At 40.5% G+C, this 20401-nt stretch overlaps 1 protein-coding gene across 3 annotated transcripts in view; it reads left to right on the plus strand.

Annotated features, from left to right (window-relative positions):
• Window positions 1–20401, plus strand: part of Sptbn1 (spectrin beta, non-erythrocytic 1) — a 174544-nt gene that overhangs the window by 35383 nt on the left and 118760 nt on the right. For all 3 annotated transcript variants that reach the window (XM_028891552.2, XM_037208906.1, XM_028891551.2), the window contains exon 2: window positions 8521–8715. In XM_028891552.2, the coding sequence (XP_028747385.1) occupies window positions 8568–8715 (148 nt within the window). In that variant the 5' untranslated portion in view covers window positions 8521–8567. The remainder of the gene's footprint in view (window positions 1–8520; window positions 8716–20401) is intronic.

Genomic DNA, 20401 nt, shown 5'->3' on the forward strand with positions numbered 1-20401 from the left:
ATTGTATTTTGTATAGCAGGCCTGGATTCATAGCAGGCTTTAGTTCATTTCCAGACCTGTCTTTTATTTTTATGACAACATCCATTTCCAAATGTGAAACTCAGGAAGAATATGTGTGTTTCTCTTTTCTGGATATCAAAGAATTCCTCCCCTGACCGAAAGACTCACTGCCCTCTCGAATGACACCCTGTCCCCACAAGCCCCCACCTCTGTCCTTTAGCCAGGGAGGCCTCAGCTCCTCCATCTTCTGGAAGCTGATGGTGGAGGCTTGTTAGTGTTGTCGGGAGTCAGTACAGAACCTAAGGAATGTACATCATAGTGAGCAAATGCATCCATTTTGTGCTCTGGAGATGGTCAGAAGGGTCTGGCTTTCCCTGCTCACCCCCCGCCCCCCGTGGGTTGGCATATACAGAGAAGGCTGGTCCTGACATAGCACCTGTCTCTGGCAGCAGGATCAGAATAGAGGTGGAAGAGAGCTCTTGCTGTTTAGAGGAAGAGAGGTAGGTACTCACTTTAGAGAATGCATTTGGGGACTGTGTGTACATGGTTGAGGGTGCAAGTGAACTCACTTTATTGAACACCTCTGTAAACAAAATCATACAGTAATGTACAGAAAATTCTGTTGGATTCCACACTGAATATATTGTTTGTTTTTTCCAATTCTTTCAGATTGTGGTGAGGTTTAAGCAAATTGTAGAAATAGAAGTTTAATAGCGTTAAAATGGTTTTTCTGGGATTGTCATGTTCTCCCTTTTAAGTGCCATAGGCCAGCTTTTATGTAACTGTTTTATTTGCAAGACTACAGATGTCCAAGTCAGCTTGGGAAGCGCTGAAAAGCACACAGAGGGAAGGAAGGCTGAGGATGTGCTCAACCAAGCAGTGAGAGCCGTGAGTGGCCTCTGAGCAAACTTCATAAGTTAAACCAGTTGTGCCTAGAACTTAAGTCAATTTGTGAAGGAGAAGTGGTCTTATTTAAAATAAATATTATAGGCAAATCAAGTGAAATCAGTATTTCTTTAGTTCTAAGAATCACTCATCCTCCTTTGAGCCAGGTGAAAATAAATTTCTAATAAAAATTCATCCTTTGCTAAATGAATCTGCATAAAGGGCAGGCTGTCCTTATATGACAGTGATTTTTCTGGGGTCCAGGATTCATATGACTTTGGCAGAAATAGAATCTTTTTAAAAAATATTTTATTTATTTATTATGTATTCAGTGTTCTGTCTTCATGTATGCCTGCACACCAGAAGAGGACACCAGATCTCATTATCGATGGTTGTGAGCCACCATGTGGTTGGTGGGAATTGAACTCAGGACCTCTGGAAGAGCAGCCAGTGCTCTTACCTTCTGAGCCATCTCTCCAGCCCCAGAAATAGAATCTTTGTGTTTCATAGTTATATGCTGGGAGGTGACATGCTGCCATCTGTCATTTTATTGTGAGATTGTTTTTGAGTATTTGCTGTGGCATGGGAACAGGTAGGCTCCTGGGGCTTGCAGGCCTATGTGCATATCAGTAATGCTTGATATACTGTTTTTGTTTGTGGTAATTTCACATATTTTCTTTTTTTTTTCTTTTTTCTTTTTTCTTTTGGTTTTTCGAGACAGGGTTTCCCTGTGTAGCTTTGTGCCTTTCCTGGAACTCGCTTTGGAGACCAGGCTGGCCTTGAACTCACAGAGATCCGAGTGGCTCTGCCTCCCAAGTGCTGGGATTAAAGGCGTGCGCCACCACCGCCCAGCCAGTTTTACATATTTTCATATAGCCTTGATTCCAGAAAATTGAGATATGCATTTCACTTTATAATTTGCCAAGAATTTTGGCACTGGCTGCTCCAGTGCCAAAGGAAAAAACTTCCAAATAGAAAGTCCCTTCTGTGGCTGCTCCTCTGTTGTTCGGGAAAGCACAGTTTTGGCTTACTACCCTTCACACCGAATAAAGCAGTTAAGTGCCAAACTCAGTGAAACTCAGGTTGGTGTTTTGGCATTGGTACTGTTAGAACTATATTCTGATGTTACTTAAAACTGGAAGTAAGTGTAAGGTTGAAAAGACTGTTTATAGTGGTCAGAAACTCCACCTTGTCTGTGAACCCTGGTGTTAGGCTTGTTCTCAGTTAATGAGGTCAGTTTTAATTGCTCTTTGTAAGTGGTGCAGAAGCAAAGATGACCTTTACCTGTCATGTATATTATCATAGCTGTGTATTAATTTTAAAAAATTTAGTTTGTTTCAAATTTAGTGATGTTTGAGTCTGATAAATGAACATTGGAGAAGCTAACCCTGCCTTGTTTTATTGTTCACTTTCAAAATATAGCTGATTTTTAAAAAGATTAGGACTTAAGAAATTATATTTAAAATTTAGATAGCTATCACATGTAGGCAGAGAAAAGGAATAATGTACTTTGTTTAAAATGTTAATGTATAAACAGTAAATGAAGATAACACACTTAATATCAAGATTTTTAATTGAAGAGACTCAGGTAATAAATACGTTTATCATCTCACTGTTCCTTGTTTGGTTCTGTCAGATGGAGGAAGGACAAGGAAGGGTCCCATTCTTCCCTTCTACATTTTATAGACCTGTGTTTATGGTTATGCTGTTTTTAAGTTCTTTTTAAATTTTATTTTTACTTACGTGTCTGCATATGTAGTCTCCATGGAAACCAGAAGAGGGAGTTGGATTCCCTAGAACTAGAGTTTCAGACAGTTGTGAGTTGCTAATGTAAGCGCTGAGAACTGAGCACAGGTTCTCTTTAAGAGAAGCAACTGCCTGTAATTGCTGAATGATTTTCCCAGTCCTAATAAGTCTTTAAAGTATGATGACGAGATCTGGCTGGTAAGGTGTTTTCATGTAAAAGTAACTAAGCCACTGTGTTTCTCACCACTGGCTTTGTTGTTGTTGTTGTTATTGTTTTGGTTCTGTTTTTTTTCAAGACAGGGTTTCTCTCTGTAATCCTGGCTATCCTGGAACTCACTCTGTAGATGAGGATGGCCTTGAACTCAGAGATCTGCCTGCCTCTGCCTCCCGAGTGCTGGGATTAAAGGTGTGCGCCACCACTGCAGCATGGAAATTTTACCTTTCTTTGTTAGCCAAACAAGGGCTGACAATAGTATAGACCGCAAAAGGTTGTTGGGTAGGAGAGAATGAGAAAGCAAGGAAAGCAGGATGGTCCATGAAGCAAACCTTCAACGATGTTTTCGTTGAGTTGGGGTTTAGACCCACCAACTTTGTGTTAGAGGTTAGATTGCACTCTTCTGGCTCTGGACACAGCAGTTATAAAAGTATTGTGACAAAAATATCATGGTCACATTGACTTGGTCCAGTTGTTTAACTCCTGAGGTTTAAAATAATAGGATGGAAAAATAATACTAGACAAATGCTGCTATCACTCAAAACAGAATTCATATATTAGTAAAACTGCTTAATAATGTTAACAGTCTACTAAGAAGATAAAATGATTATAATGGGGCTGGACATGGTGGTGCATGCTTTCAACTCCTGCACTCTGAGCCTCATGGTAGGGGATTTAATAAATGATTGATAAATGGACTAAAGTTGATTATAGTAGCCCTCCCTTTGTTATCAAGGTGTAAGAAAAAATGTCACTACTGTTTCTTCTCAGAGTGGTCAGATTTTATGAGTTTGGGATGTAATCTCTATAGCAGTATGCTTTAAAATTTATTATTTGTTTGTTTGTGAGAGAGTGTAAGCGAGAACAGTATTTGCTCCTATGTGCATGCTGACTGGAACCTGACAGGAGCTTCAGGCTGTCTCCTCAAGCCATGGTCGTAAAGAACCTGGACATTCTTCACACCTGGGATGGTGTTGGCAGTTACTCATTGTAGAGCTTAGGAGTAACTGGGAGCCTGGAGATTGAACTCAGGCCATTAGGATCAGCAGTAGGTGCTTTGTCCTTTGGAGCCACCTTGTAGACCTTGTTGGGGCTTTGTTGTTTAATTGTTTCTTAAGCATAGGATGGTTTTCTAATACAGTGTATGCTTGTGAATTTGAATTTTAACTGTGTGTCTCCATGTTTGTGTACGAGGATTCCCAGTACAGAAAGCGGAAGTTGTCACTCTCAAGAGCTTAGACTTAGCTATCTGAATATCACAGACATTTTTCTTCATCCATATTCTCCATCTCTCCAAAGACATCATTATCAAACAATGAGTTTGTACAGTGGAGTCTTGGGTCCTCTGCAGACACTCACTCCACGAACCTCAGTAGCAGTTGGTGACCTTGTTTACAGGTCACTGGTTGCTTAAGTGTTCCTCTGTGTTGGCTGTTTTACACTCATTGCAGAATACTTCATCAGGCAAGTAGTAGTAGTAGACAGGGTATAATTGTCCTGAGTTTTGGTGACTAAATAGTTGTGAAGGCTGATGTTAAACTCTCATAGGTCTAGTACTGAAGAATCTCATATATACAGTTTGTTGTCTTCAAAGTCCTGAGAACAACTTATTTTTATTTTTAATGTTTTTAAAAAATAGTGGATTAACAGTTCAATGAATATTTTTACATGTCTTCTATGAGTGAAATGGGAAGGTTTGAAGTGTGTGTAGAGCTTGTAAATTCTGTAAGAGCAATTGTTAACTTCTGATTTCCCTCCTGAAAGTGGGTTGGCAGGTGTGGGTCATCCTGTTCATTTTACTTGAATTTATTTGAACTTTTAACTAAGATTGGTTAACAAATAAGTGTATGCATATGTGTATTACCAGTGAAAATTCCATGTATTCCCTATTCTCTATTACTTTTTTCTATAAGATCTTACTAGTTTAGATAGTTTAAAAAAATACTGTCTGCCAGTTGGTGGTGGCACACTCCTTTAATCCTAACACTCAGGAGGCAGAAGCAGGCAGATCTGTGAATCTGAGAACAGCCTGGTCTATGGAGTTCCAGGACAGCCAGAGCTACACAGAGAAACCCTGTCTTGAAGAATAAAATAAAGGGAAAAAAATATACTGTCATGGGTAAAATTTAAATTTAAAAAGGAAAACCAAGATTTTAATAGTGTGTGTATATGGAGAAGTACTTTGATGTATGCGTTCACATTAATTGGTATACTTTTAAACTGAGTTTGTGATTGTGGGGTGACCACTGAGTAACCCCTCATAGTGTCCATGAGCGGCTGGTCAGCCTTAGGGTAAGAAAGAGCCAGGGAGCCCTGAAAGCATGGTCATGGTAGTCTGTGAGTAACAGAAGAGGCCTGCAAAGTAGAGTAGAAGAAACTCTTGTTTCTTCATAGGACAAAACACTGGGTTTACAGTTGCCTATGTGACAGAAAATAAATGTGACATGTTAGGAAATAACAGGGTAGATAAAATGTTTTTACTTCGTGATATTCCAGGTATTGACTTTTAAATTTCATCGACAGAGAGAACTAATTGAATGCTTCTAAACCAGGAATGGTAATACTTTGGTTTCTTTCCTAATGGTCACAACCTGTAGTAGTCAATGCCAAAACTCTAAGAACCTTTTGTTTCATGGATGTAGAATCATAGTTTCCTCACCAATGTTCTGTTTTGACCCACTGGTTTGAAAAAATTAAGTTAGTTTCTGTCTATTAAAGGAAAATATGATAACATATTTGAAATTTCTTTGGATCGTTTGGGAAATTCCTGTTCATAAGGCAAGAGTAGAAACTAATCTGAGAGGGAGAGCTGTTGGCCTTTTCTTAAAACTATATTATTATTATTTCTTTCTTTATATCCACATGTGGACACCTAGTGAAGAAGAGAAGGTAGATAGACGCTTTAAATGGTCTGCTCAAAATCTAGTCACAAAGAACGTGGCCATGACCTGTGTCACTCTTAGGACAGTGCTGACTTGACTCATTACAGGGCTGTCACAGGAACTCATACAATGGAGACAGAGTCAGACAGACTTAATCTGCCCTGGGAATGCAGGATTGAAAGGGAAAATCCAGCCTGTTGTAGATCACCTCCAAGGCACACCTCCTTGTGTGGTGTGAGTTCTCATAGCTGACACAGCCTCTTGCTGAGGAGCTGCAGCATGGTCTCTTGGTCAGTAGGTGGCACCAGATAGCAAAACTTACCTGGTGAGGGTTTGCACTGCTTGGGTTTCTCCTTGAGCTGGATTAAATCAAGTTTTCAGTACTTTGAATAATTATACTCTGAGGGATTAATAATACTATCAAGTTTTTCTTTACTAGAGATAAAATGTTCCAAGACAGATTTTATAAAAAGCTTTGGTGTTGGAGTAGTCATGAAAGCTAACCATCTCCAAGGTCAAATAGTGTGACTGCATTGGCTGGTCCTCCCTCCTTCCTTGACTCTCTCCCTACGTTATAGTTGTTTAACTAGAAGGTCACTCAGTCAATAGAATTTAGCTTTTTATTTTGTGTTTTGGTGAAATTCTGTAAATATATTGTTAAAATAACTTAAAAAATTAGTATGCCAACACATTTGTCATGTTGGGCTTGACTGCATCTGTCAGATGGGAATGCCACTCCCATTAAGGAATTTATGCCATGAAGGATGACTGTGAGAACATGTATTGTGGGTTGTCAGGTGGACTTGGTCCTTTTTCTGGGAGAGCTTATAGGATATGCTGATGTTTGCCAGTGGCTAGTGAGAAATCAGCCAAACAGGAAGCAGTGGTTGGCTTGTGCCACCGATGGCACCATTCCAGCCACAGTTAGTTTGTTTCAGCATGGAGACCCAGTTGTATCTGAGGTATGTGATTATATGTTGGAACTAGAGAAAGCTACATTGGAGGCACAGTAAGAAAATTGTTTCTTTTCAGCATAGGCATGCCTTATTTCCTTTGTGTGGTGCATATATGACAGACCAGTCTTGTGTTGCTGGGTAGACTCTAGTGGTGAGTTCTGCCGACCAGTCTTTGTGCACATTCTTGGTACACACTGAGGAAAACATGGGCCAAGTGTGAGGAGAAAGAAGGAGAGGAAGTAACCAGTATCATTTCCCTTGTGATATCTTTCTACTACCAAGACGGGGTTATCTCCTTCCCCGCCTCCTTCTTAGATTTGCAGTTAACTTCCTTGGATAGTTTGGTATGTTTGACTGAGCCTGAGTCCCTATAGTGAAATTGAACACATACAGGAATTTAACCATACAAATCGGAATCAAGCACAGAGCCTTACTAATGCCTTAGGTATAGCCAGATCTTTCACTAGGTCCTGTTAGCTGCCCCCTCCCCAACACACACACACACACACACACACACACACACACACACACACACACACCACAACCACATTCAGGTCTACCACCTGATAGTGCCAAACCACTTCCATCTTGGAGTAGCCTCCAACCAGCTCTGCTTCTCTTTTTGCCTCCTAGAATCTGTTTTCCACATGGCACCAAGAAGAATCCTTTAGAAGCACACATCTAGCTGGCTCAAAGTTCATCATGCTCGATTCTTGGCTGTCTCTGGCCTGGCCCTGTCTAGCTTCCCAGCCTTTCCTTCTGTGCACCAGATTCCAGCTATACTGAGGATGCATGCCATGATGTTTCCTTTGTCTGGAGTGCTGCTCTTTTTGACGTGTGCATCGTCTGTACCTTTTGGACACTGAGACCTGTTTCAGGACTAAAAGGGATTTTTATTAGTCTAAAACTCTCAAGTTCTTCTTGCATTTTATTTCCTTAAACTCCTTGGCTTTTCTTGTGTATTTTTGTCTACCTCCTCCTGTGAGGACATAAGCTTCACTGATGTCATGTATTGTTCTCCTTGGAATTGAGAGCCATGTTGAGTGTGTAGCAATTCCTCAGTAAATTTGGGTTCAACAAGTGAGTAATCGCTTTATTGAACAGAGAAGCTGTGTTTAAAGCTAAATATAGTTCCCCTACTCCTTCAAGCATGCTGGGATAAAATGAAGACATCAGTAGGCCAGAATTTATTTCATAGTTATTCCTAAAAAATCCACCATGACCCTCAGTGGGTGCCTAAAGAGTGGGGATTAGTATTGGCATTGGTCATAGAATTTATAATAATAATGGCATAAATAATTACAGTATTTATTGAGTATTTACTATGCATGGATACTACCCTTGATGCCGTATGCTTACATGTAATCTTGGGCATCAATTTTAATATGTAAATAAGATGTATAGAATAATTTGTTAGTTTTCTTATATAACATTTTATGAATGAGAAACTAGAAGGTAATAGTTTCTGGTGATAGACATTAAAACTAAATGAATTCATTCAAATACCCAAGTAGGTGTTGATATAGCCCTAATATAACTTTAAACTTTTTAGAAAAAGAAGAACCATTAGTTTGGCATCCAGCATTTCATTTAGTCTTCTCAACAGCCTGTGAAATCTCCTCCCACTTCTATGTTTGGGAAAAACCATAAAGCAGGTTGGCCAAGGTCACACATTTGATGGGAAGCAGAGCCAGAGTTAAAAACCAGCTTTGGCTCTAGAAGAGAATATCTGGACAAGCAGTAATGGCCATACTTTCTACTTACTATTTTCCCACCAGGTCTGTAGAGACTGTATGCTTTGTATATATAAGTGAGCTTTTCCTTTACTTTTTCACAGAACTCTAAGAAGGAACTGATGTGGAAGAACGCCTGAGACAGTTCAAGATGACGACCACAGTAGCCACAGACTATGACAACATTGAGATCCAGCAGCAGTACAGCGATGTCAACAACCGCTGGGATGTGGATGACTGGGACAATGAAAACAGCTCTGCACGGCTCTTTGAGCGGTCCCGTATCAAGGCTCTGGCAGGTGAGTCTCCTACTTGTCTCCGGATGCTGTGTAGTTCTGTAGTCCTTTGAAAATCAACCATCTCTGCTTGATAAGGTGGTCTTATTGAAGTTGGCCTCACCTTACTTTAAGGTGGCCTATGAGAGAGCTAGCTGACCCTTGTATAAAATGATTACATTTGGAGAGCTGCCAACCTTAATGGCCAAAATAATTTAGAACATAGTAATGTTTATAGCAATTTAGAAAGAGCTGCTAAGAACTTGTAAGGATTTTTTATTTCTGGCACATCTTTCATTTCAAAATATTGAAGCATATTGTACTTTATACAAACAAACAAATCAAGCTGTGTGCTTAGTGCCAGTGGCAGACTGGCTGGCTGGTCGGGGCCATGCAAGGCTGGTTAGTATCTTGTGCAAGGGCTTCAGCTCTGCAAAGCAGCAGTGTCCTCTAGGAAGGACACATCTAGCACTGTCGGTGAGGAGGTTGGCCACTGACTTCACTCACATTAGTGCACTGTACCCTTCCATGTGCTAGCTTTCTCCCTTGCTGCTGCTGACTCTGTGTGACAGCTCAGTCGTCCTAGTCAGGAAAAGATCGCCTCACTTTGAAAACTGAGCAGTATCAAATACATACAAAAGAAGAGTCAAACTAGAGTGTATTTAAGGTACTGTGTACTTTTGAGATTTAGAGGGAATTGTTTACAAGTGAGAAAGCAGATTAATGATTTTCCCCTTGGTGTTGTAATTACAATAGATTAAAAGTCATGGCATGAACAGGTACGTTTACTATTGATTGTAAAAAAAGATAGTTTGATTTTCTGTTGTTTTTAAAGTAGAATCTGATTATAAAGCAAGAAAGAGTCTAACACACATGGCCAAAGTGACAGAGAAATCGCTGGTCACAGAGAAGGCAGATTCCATCTTTAAATAAGACTTCTGGTGGGCGTAAATGACCTGACTAGACCCAGTTTTTTTCTTCTTTATTTTTAGCTTTGTTTGTTATGCAGGCTGTCTTCACAAGGGAGCTCTCTCTCTCTCTCTACAGTAGTTACAAGGTGGTTGTCCCAAGTCCTAGAAGGCCAGTAGAAAGAGCACATCTGCCTCACCATGGTCCTGGGATCAGTAATTGGCCTGACTGTTCATGACTGGCATCAGAGAATAGGGTGCTCAACTTATATATCACTAAACAAGGTGTTCCCAGAGGGAGAGTTTCGTCAGTCCCACCTGAGCAGCAAGGCTAGAGGTTTGGAAGACGAGGAAAAAATAAATGGTGGAGACGCACCAAACCAGATGCCTCAGGAATGTTATTCAACTGTCTTAGGATAATTTGTGTCTGAGTAGTTAGTTGTAGCATGAATTCGTACCACGAACGTGGGGCGCCAGATGTAGCATGAATCTTAAAGAGTCTTATTAATAAAAACAAACCCAAGGCCAGGTATTGGGGTGAATGCTGGAAGATCAGAGAAGCAGAACAAGCCACAGCTAACCTCACCTTGCCAATTCCTCAGCTGATCCTGTTTCCTCAGACTGGAAGCCTCTGAGTCCTCATCCCAATGGCTCTCAGCTGAACTGCTGCTCAAAATCCTGAAAGCTTAACCTGCTCTAGTTCCTCATCCTCACGCCTTAAATACCTTTCTGCTTCCCACCATCACTTCCTGGGATTAAAGGCTCTTGTTACCACACCTGGCTGTTTCCAGTGTGGCTTTGAACTCACAGAGTTCTGGATGGATCTCTGCCTCTGGAATGCTAGGATTAAAGGTGTGTGTGCCACCATTTTCTGGCCTCTATATCTAGTGGCTGTTCTGTTCTGTGACCCCAGATAAGTTTATTAGGGTACACAATATTTTGGGGAACACAATACCACCATAAGTAGTGGTGATTTAAAGATTGTGGGGGGGGGGGGCGGACAGTGGGGAGAGGGAGTGAGAAAGAGAGGGAGTGTAGGGTGGGAGAAAGTGACCAGGAGAGGTAGGGAGAGTAGTATAGTGTATGTGTGTATGTGGGTGTGGGCACAGTGGAGGCTGGCATCAAGTGTCCTCTGTTGCTCTTCACCTTATTCTTTGAAACAGGGTCTCACTGAATCTGGATTACAGTTCTGCCTTCAGGTGCTGGGATCACAAGCATGTGTGACCACAGCTGCCTGTTTATGTGGGTGCTGGGGATTCAGTTGGTTGTTTTCTTACTCTTTGTTCCTTTGGGGGCCTGTCACCTAGCTCCCAAATAAATCACACACAGAGGTTTATTCTTAATTATGAATGCCTGGCCTTAGCTTGGCTTGTTTCTTGCTAGCTTTTCTTTTCTTTCTTTCTTTCTTTCTTTTTTTTTTTTTTTTTTTTTTTTTTTTTTTTTTTTGTTTTTCGAGACAGGGTTTCTCTGCGTAGCTTTGCGCCTTTCCTGGAACTCACTTTGTAGCCCAGGCTGGCCTCGAACTCACAGAGATCTGCCTGGCTCTGCCTCCCGAGTGCTTGGATTAAAGGCGTGCGCCACCACCGCCCGGCTTGCTAGCTTTTCTTAACCCAAACTAACCTGTCTGTCTTTTGCCTCTGGGCTTTGGCCTTACTCTTACTTTTGTAATCTCTTACTCTGTGGCTTGCTGTGTATCTGGGTGGCTGGCCCCTCATGTCCTTCTCCTTTCCTTGCTCCTGATCTCTCCTCTCCCAGATTTTTCTTTCTATTAATTCTTTGCTGCCTGCCATCCCAGCCTATTCTTTTTCCTGCATTGCCATTGGCTATTCAGATCTTTATGAGACCATCAGATGTTTTAGACAAGCACAGTAACACAGCTTCACAGAGTTAAACAAATGCAACATAAACAAAAGTAACACGCCTTAAAATAATATCCCCCAACATTCATGCTTGCATACAAGCACTTTACTACTGAGCCATCTTCTCAGTCCCTAAAGATCTTTCTTGATCTTGCCTGAATGAATGAATGATCACTCAGTCATTCACTCTGGATTCAGTACTTTGTTTTCTAACTCGTACATTCACATGAAGCTTTACAGCAGTGGTTCTCAACCTGTGGATTGCAACCCCTTTGGGGGTCGGATGACCCTTTCACAGGGGTTGCCTAAGACCATTGGAAGCACAGACAGTTACATTATGGTTAATAACAGCAAAATTACAGTTATGAAATAGCAACAAAAAATAATTTTATGGTTGGGGGTAACCACAACATGAAGAATTGTATTAAAGGGTTGCAGCATTAGGAAGCCTGAGAACCACTGCCTTATGGAAATCATGACTATGGTCTATGCTGCTAGATCAATTGGTACTTACTTCTTTTTCATGAATCTTCATCTCAGATTTAAGACAATTTGTTATCTCTGATCATAAGCTTCATGCTTGGGTTCCAAGCTAACCTATGTTGTCTCATTTTAAGGACATTTTACTTACAAAATGTAGAGTAGTTTCTTGGGGTTTTTCTTCTTTTCACATGTGTATGTGATGTGCATTTATGTGTATGTGCATGTTTTGGGTGTATATAGATACATGTTTGCACAAGTGTGTGGAAATCCAAAGTTGATGTCTGTTATTTCCCTTAGTCACTCTCTGCTTTATTGATTGAGGGGCTCCCTAAATCCAGACTTCACGAATTCTAGCTAGTTTAGGTAGCCAGCTTGCTCCCAGGACCCCATCTCTGCCTCCAGAGTACTGGTCTTATGGATGACCTCATATTGCCCGGCTCATCATGTGGATCCCGAATGTAGTCCTCGCACCTGTACAGCAAGCTCTTTATCCACTGAGCCACCTCCCCAGTTCTTGTTTGGTTTTCTCTGTGTGACATCTTTCTATACATTCAGTCTCAAGAGCCCAGCTGTTCTTAGGGTTGGTCTTTGTCATAACCTTCTAAGGATATTGATTCTAGTCCCAGAATAATTGGGTTACAGTAATAATAACAAGTGCTTAATACTTTGCTTACTGTGCTCTGGGAACTGTTCTAAATAAATATATTGCATATATGTATTGTGTATTAATAGTTAATCAAAGCCAGGCAGGGTAGCACATTACTAGCCTTTGGCATGTTGAGGCCAGCCTGAGCAACATAGTGAGACTTTGTCTCAACCACAGTAAAAAAAGAAAAGTAGCTAATCCCATGACAATTGCATGAGGGAGGCCCTTGCCATCTGTAAACTATAGAAGTGGAACTATAGGCACAGAAGGAGTAAATGCTTTCTCTGAGCACACTGCTGGCACATCACCCTGCTGACCGAGAAGCACAGAGAAGTATCTGCCATCTACAAGACCTTGAGCCCCTGGCAGGATGGAAAAGAATAATTCTAATAGCTTCTTCCTCACAGAAGCTGGGAGAAAAAGCAATCTCTTCAGCCTATGCTGGTCTCAGGTCCTTAGTTACCCTGCTTCAGCCTGTCCAGGTTCTGGGGTACTGATGTAAGCTAGTGTGTCCAGCAAGACCTAGATATGTTAAATAAGTAATTAGACTTAATATTGATTGTTGCCATATACTCAAAAATAAAATTTCCTCTCAGTATGTTTCAGTATGAAAAATTATTTAAATGCTTTTTCCCCATTTTACTAAGTCTTTGAAATACACATTTTATTTTACACATGAGAGACTGGTTAGAATCAGTCTAAATTTAAACACAGAGTCAACATATGGTAGATAGCACTTTCCCCTTCACATGAGCTGTTCTTGAGAGCTCAAAAGGAAGGCAAGAACATTCTTCAGTCTTGCTGATTTGCAAGGGTTTATGGCATGCTGGTCCAGCCTCAGGCAGTACACTGTGAAGTGAGTTTATGTCTTGTGTAAGTATTTCCCGCATCCCATGGTACCATGCCCACATTCCTCACCTCTGACCAGCTTGCCTCAGTGTAGTGAAACATGTGATGACTCAGAATAATCTGAGTACCTGTGACCAGCATTTTATTTGAAGTAAGACATAAAACTTCAATCTTGTAAGAAATGTCAGAAATGGTGGTATAATTCAGTGGGAGAATTCTTGCCCTGTATTCAGTCACCAGTACTAAACGAAAAAAGCAACCAAAAAATAAATCTTAAGAGTTAAAGGCTTTCTTTTTAAAATTGTGAATGTGATTGTGGCTTAGGTTTTGTAGAATCCATAGAGACTAGAGGAAAGAAGAGAGGAGTATTTTTAAATGTATAACATATTTAGTTTGAGAATATTGATAAAGATAATTAGAATTAATATCTTTATCAAGTCTTATAAACAGTGTAGAAAGAATTTGAAATAGTGTATACTGAAGTAGTTACTATGAAGTAGTTACTATTTATTTCTGAATGAATTCTCTATATTTGGAATTTTTCCTGAAATAAAATTTCAATTATTTTGTAATTAGAAAAAAAATCATAAAATCATCTTAAACATCTTATATAATAGAAATTTGGGTACATTTTCCCTAAAAAAAAAAAAAAATGGCACAGAGAGATCAAAGAATAAAGCCTGTATGGATGTGTAATATTTGACATGGGATAATCTTCAACATTAAAGTTTCCATTGCACTAACATTTATTTTGATAAATCGTGGACATAGCAAAAGAAATTAACCAGTTACCAGTGTAGACTCAAAGTCAATTTGTTTCACTCTGTGCACTATTTCCCTGCGAAGTACCGGAATTACAGGCAGGCATATCATTTCTAACTAAACTTAAATGCATTCTGTACAGCATCAAAAATAGCTCCTCCACCAGCATGTGTGGCTGGCTGGCTGACTTCCAATCAGGACCTCACTGTGTAGTGCAGGCTAGCCTTGACCTTTCAGTCCTCTTTTCTCCACCTCTGAGTACAGGTATAATAGGCAAAGTCTTGACTGAGTCAGCCTCTCTTGTGAGACCATTTCATTTGATTTTTTTTAGAAAAAAAAAATGATGCTAGGTAGTTTTTTTCAATTTAGTTTATGATATGAATTCTATTATAATAGATGGATGGCTTGATTATTAAACTATAGGTTTGTCAGTAATTTTGACATGATTCACATGGACCAGTAACCCACAAGAAAGTATTCAGGAAACGGGGAGCTAAACATTTAGTTTGTGACTACTAATTTGATTTTTTAAAAAAAAGAATCCTGAATTTATAATTACTTTTAGTCAGTCATTTCTGGTTGCAAAGACTAGAGATGTTTTCTTAATTAAAAAGATGTGGGCTGGGTTTACTGAGAAAGAGCACAGTTGCCTAACATTGGCAAGGCCCAGGGTTCACACCTGGCATTAAAATATTAATAATAGCTGGGCAGCACGCCTTTAATCCCAATGTTCAGGAGGCAGATCCAGGTGGATTTTTGTGAGTTCAAGGTCAGCCTGGTCTACAGAGCGAGATCCAGGACAGGTACCAAAACTACACAGAGAAACCCTGTCTTGAAAAAACCAAAATAAAAAATAAAAAAATATTATTAAGTAATAATAATAAATAGTAGTAGTAGTAGTAGTAGTAGTAGTAGTAGTAGTAGTAGTAGTAGTAGAACACAAAGCCGTATGATAGAATTAAGGGAGGGTAAAAGAGGGTTATTGAAAAGTTCCAGGCAAGAGCTTGGTGTGTGGTGGCCATGCTTTTAATCCCAGAACTCAGGAAGCAGAGGTAGGCAAATCTCTGTGAGTTTGAGGCCAACTTGGTCTACATAGCAAATTTCAGGCCAGCCAAGATTTGTATAGTAAGACACTGTCCCAAAGGAGAGAAAGAGAGGTGAATGGAAGGAGACAGAGAGAGAGCGAGAAGAGGTTGGTTTCATACAAATCCAAACTCCAAAGCTATGTGCTGCCTGCTACAGGGCAGTGCCTCCCTTATTATTCATTCATTGGAGCCTTCCATTTAGTAACTGTTCTGCCTCCCACCTGACTTGAATGCTTTGTAGATTCAACTTTACTTCTTGTCTAACTTAAAAAAAATTAAACCTCAGTGCAAAATTATGTAAGGTTTGATTTGGTATTGAAGTTCTGGTTGGCCCAGATAACTTTTTATACTAGATGATGTCCAGCTGGAGACTTAAAATGATTGCCTTAAAAGAGGCAGCTTAAGACTGGTGGGGTACTCAGTGGGTAAAGGTGCTCACTGCTAATCCTGCCAACCCACGTTTGATTCCCAGGCTCCCCATGGTGTAAAGAGAGAATTGACTCACAGCAGTTTTCCTTTGATCTCCACATCATTCTTTGGAATGCGTGCAAACCCTTCTTCCAAATTAAAAATAAATAAAGCCAGGTAGTGGTGGTGCATGCCTTTAATCCCAGCACTCAGGAAACAAAGGCAGGTGGATCTCTGTGAGTTCGAAGCCAGCCTGGTCTACAGAGCAAGTTCCAGAACAGCCAGGGCTACACAGAAAAACTCTGTCTCAAAAAACCAAAATAAGTACAATGACAAACCAGGAAAAAGCATTCACAGAAATGTAGCCGTGCTAACCAGCTGTCTGACTGGAGGTGTAGTTGATGTGTCTGTGACAGACGGTTTGTAGTGTGGAGAAAGAAGGCCTTTTATATTAGTTAACCTTTCTAAGGAGAGTAAGTGTTCTGCCGATCAAGGAAAAAACTGAATGGACAAGATGTGGAGGAAACAAGGTGCAAACTGGCCCCCAGAACAAGAGAAACTAAGGTTTACCGTCCCCAAATCTTGCTTTCCAGTCTCCTGTGAGTATCCTCTGTCTCTGCCCCCTGTAGGGGTCTTCCAGATTTCAGGAAGGCTGGGCTTCATTGTTCATCCCTTCCATTTTGCCCTATTTTCAAATTCTAGTTGGAAGCACTGGTGCTGTTGGGGAAAGAGGCTTTGATCAAGTGACAGCTTCTCACAAACCACAGAACTGTGCTGTGGAGTTGAGAGAGACGGAAGAACACAAAGCCATATAAAGATGTTCTCCACAAAAGGTAGTGCCTCTCAGGGAGATGACAATAAATAGCAATAGGCATTAAGAACACATTTTCAGATAGATGGATGTCTTCAACTTGGAGATAATGACATTTTATAAAATGATTATGGTTTAGAAAATGGTTACGGTCACCATTAACTGTTTCCCTTTAAAAGAAAGGAAACAGAAATAAACACCTCTCTTTAAAGTCTCTGAAATTATTGAAGAGAAACAAACATCAGACTTTCAACCCTTTAAAATATGCTTCTATTGAAACATTTCATTTCCACCTAACTTACTAATTTGTGAGTTTACAGGGAAAACAGTAAATAGTCTTCTCCTTGCTTCTTTCGGATCTCAGGAGCTAAACGTTGTTTTTAGAGTGTGACAGTGTCCAGCCAGCATTTACTCAGGTTTGTTTTTGTGTGTTTGTTTCTATAGTACTATGACAGAAAATCTGTATGTTCTTTAACTAAGCAACAGCAACAAAACCTATTTGTGGAAGCAGACTTCATAGGAAATGAATAATGGGGCCAGGCTTGTTGGCACACACCTTTAATCCCAGTGCTCAGGAGAAGGAGGCCAGCCTAGTCTACAGAGTGAATTTCATTCTTTAAAACACTAAAAGTAAATAAATAAATAAATAAAATTGAACAGTGGGCACCAGATATGACAATGCATGCTTGTAATTCCAGCACTTGTAGAACTAAAGCTTGAGTATTACTACACATGTAAGGCCAGCATGGGCTTCATACTGAATGCCAGGTCACCAAGGCTGCAAAGAAAACCCTTGTCTAAAAAGAAAAGGAAAGAAAAAAAAAGGAGCCAAGCTGTCAAGCAGTGAGTATGAATATTATATAAAAGTGTTATTGTACTTTCTAAGATCCTGAATTCAAGTCTGCTCATCCTCTGGTTGCAAAAGGCATCCACTTCTTTCTCATTAACATCAAGGAAATTTGCTAAGCTCTTAAATTTGACTTCTTTGCTGAAAGCCTGTGAATTCTCAGAAGTCTAAAATAGTGACATAATCAGGTGCTGATACTGCTATTGGGTGACTGTGGTAAGAATTTTGCCATCCAGGTTTAACTTCCCACAGACTCTGAAGATTTCTTGAGTATGTATGTGAGGTTGCTCTAATGACTACAAGATTATTTCACAGCCATTTCAAGAATGCAGATAGACTGGAGTCCAAGCAATGTTGGAACCTTTGTCAGGGCTCAGCCCCTTCCTCACTACATTAGACCACCCAGTAAGTCTTTAGGAAACCCCACTCCTCTCCAGTTCCAGCCTGAGCCCCAATACCATGAATCAAAGCCATTTTCCTATGTGCCTCATGCTGAACTTTTCTCTCTGATAAACCTCCTTGGTGTTTGATAATCTGTATCAGGTACCCTAGGCATTACTAGTTTCAGGTATGTGCTCAAAGTAGTTCTATCCATATTTTCTCGAGCTGATGAGTTCTTAGAGATAGTGGCAATGGACAGTATTTCTTTTAGCATTCCTTTAGCTCCTCATGCAAATCCAAATGCAGTCAGTCAGTGAGCAGTTGGCAAACTAAATAACTCATTCCTAGTCAGAGCTGCTATTACATCATTTGTGAAAACTGCCCTATAACTTTCATGAAACCCTTTGTCTTAGTTAGGGCTTTTATTTTGCTGTGAAAAGATACCATGACCATGGCAACTCTTGGAAAGAAAGCATTTAATTGTGGGGGCTGGCGGACAGTTTCAGAGGTTCAGTCTGTTATCACGGTGGGGAGCGATGGCAGCATGCAGGCAGACGTGGTGCTGGAGCGGAGAGTCTTTACATCTTGATAGGCAACAGGAAGCCAACTGAGAGTCACACTGAGGGAAGCTTGAACAAATGAAATCTCAAAGCCCGCCCCCACAGTGACACACTTCCTCCAACAAGGCCACACCTCCTAATAGTGCCACTCCCTTTGGGGGCCATTTTCTTTCAAACCACCACATCTATCAAAAGAGTTAATTCTATATATCTGAGAATTTGACTTTAAAATGCATTATAAAATAACTACAGTTTACATTGTGCATTATGAATGCATGTACTGAAGAAAAGAAAAACCTGAGCTTTCAGAAGTGAACAAGTGTTTTCTTCCTAGACTCTTTCCTACTCCACCCAGGGATGAGAATTCTTTTAGAAGTTCTGTGCAAACTAGACACAGTTGTATACACCTGTGATCCCCAGCACTGTGGAGGCTGAGGCAGGAGGACTCAGCAAGTTTGAAGCCAGTCTGGTCTTCATAGTGAGTTCCAGCGAATGAGACTACATAATGAAACCCTGTCTTAAAAAGACCCCCAAAAATAAACCAAAGCCAAGCTTGATGCAAATCTTTTGAGAATTTTCTATATACATGATTAAAAAGGATACATACTGAATATCTGTATTCCACTTCATATTGTTAGCTGAAACCCTAGTTCCCAATATGATAATGTTAAAAGGTGGAGCTGGGAGGTGATTGAATTGTGAGGGAAGAGCCCTAAGGTTGGGAGTAGTGTCCATAATACAAGACCTTTTTATCTGTTCTTTGAAAATACAGGAGGATGCTGTGGGATGTCATTCTGTATGCTGTGAATATGTGTTGCTTTGATGGGTTGATAAATAAAGCTGTTTGACCAATGGTGAGGCAGAATAAGGTTAGGTGGGACATTCAAACTGGAGAGAGAGGAGAAGAAAGGAAAGTGAAAGCAGATGCCAGCCCTCTGCCCAAGGAACAAGATGCCAGCATACATCACACCACAGCCACATGGCAACATACAGGTTAATAGAAATGGATTGAGTTAAATTTTAAGAGCTAGCTAACAAGAAGCCTGGCCCATAGGCCATACAGTTTGTAAATAATATAAGCCTCTGTGTGTTTACTTGGGACCAAGCAGCTGCAGGACACAGATGGGAGAGATTCGTCCCAACCACGGGCCAGGAAGGATCAGAGAAACTTCAGCTACAAGAGGATATTTGTAAACCATGGAGGCGGCTTTCACAAAGAACCTGGCTGTGCTAGGATCCTCACTTCTACACTGGGAACTATAAGCAGCTCCTGTGCGTTGTCTAAGCCACCCAGTCAATGGTTTGCTGCTTAGGCAACCTGGACTAAGAAAGGTACCTTGCCTTTAGTAAAAGAACAGAAGCAAGGCCTCTTTGATGTCAGAGTCTGGAGTTTAACCTTTCCCCCATCAGAGATTAATTGTCTTAGAGTTTAATTTCTTCAGTACCTGCTTTATCTACTGTGAAGTCAACAGATGCTCTTGGAAGCATTGGTCTATAAGCAGGTGTGGCCCATTGCACTGTAGAGCAGATAGGCTGCCATGTTGACCTCTGCCTCTTTTTCTGTTAAAAGGGCCTAGCTTTTGCTCCTGAGGGTCACAAGTATTAAAGAGTCCTTTGACCAATCTTCCTTAAGGTTCCTATCTTTTTGCTGCTTTCCCATATTTGCTTCTTTACCTTCCATATTTCCTGAAAGAAAATGCTTTAAGGAGTCTCACTAACAGAGCACTTTACCATCTTTTCAAAATGTTTTATTAGACTCTTGGAAGTGAGCAATTGAAGCTTGAGAATTAATTGATTCATTTTTCTTGAGACAGAGTCTCACTGTAGCCTCGGAACTCTTGGAGATTGACCTGCCTCTGGCTCCTAGGCACTACGATTAAAGGTGTGTGCCTCCATTGTCTGCCTTTTGGTTAAGAATTTAACGGCTCATTCTTACAAGTATAGCCTCTGTTTTCCCCTTGTAATTCTCCATGGTGGCAAGAATATAAGATATTTGGTGGCCAAGCATGATGAGGATGGCACATTGTATTTAGATCCCTAGAATATCTCCTTTTGCTGTAATAGCCAAAGGTTGTTGGCTACAAGCTGCTCTAGACTACAGCGAGCAGAGT

The sequence above is a fragment of the Peromyscus leucopus genome, chromosome 10 (genome assembly GCF_004664715.2).
Source record: "Peromyscus leucopus breed LL Stock chromosome 10, UCI_PerLeu_2.1, whole genome shotgun sequence".
Lineage (NCBI taxonomy): Eukaryota > Metazoa > Chordata > Mammalia > Rodentia > Cricetidae > Peromyscus > Peromyscus leucopus.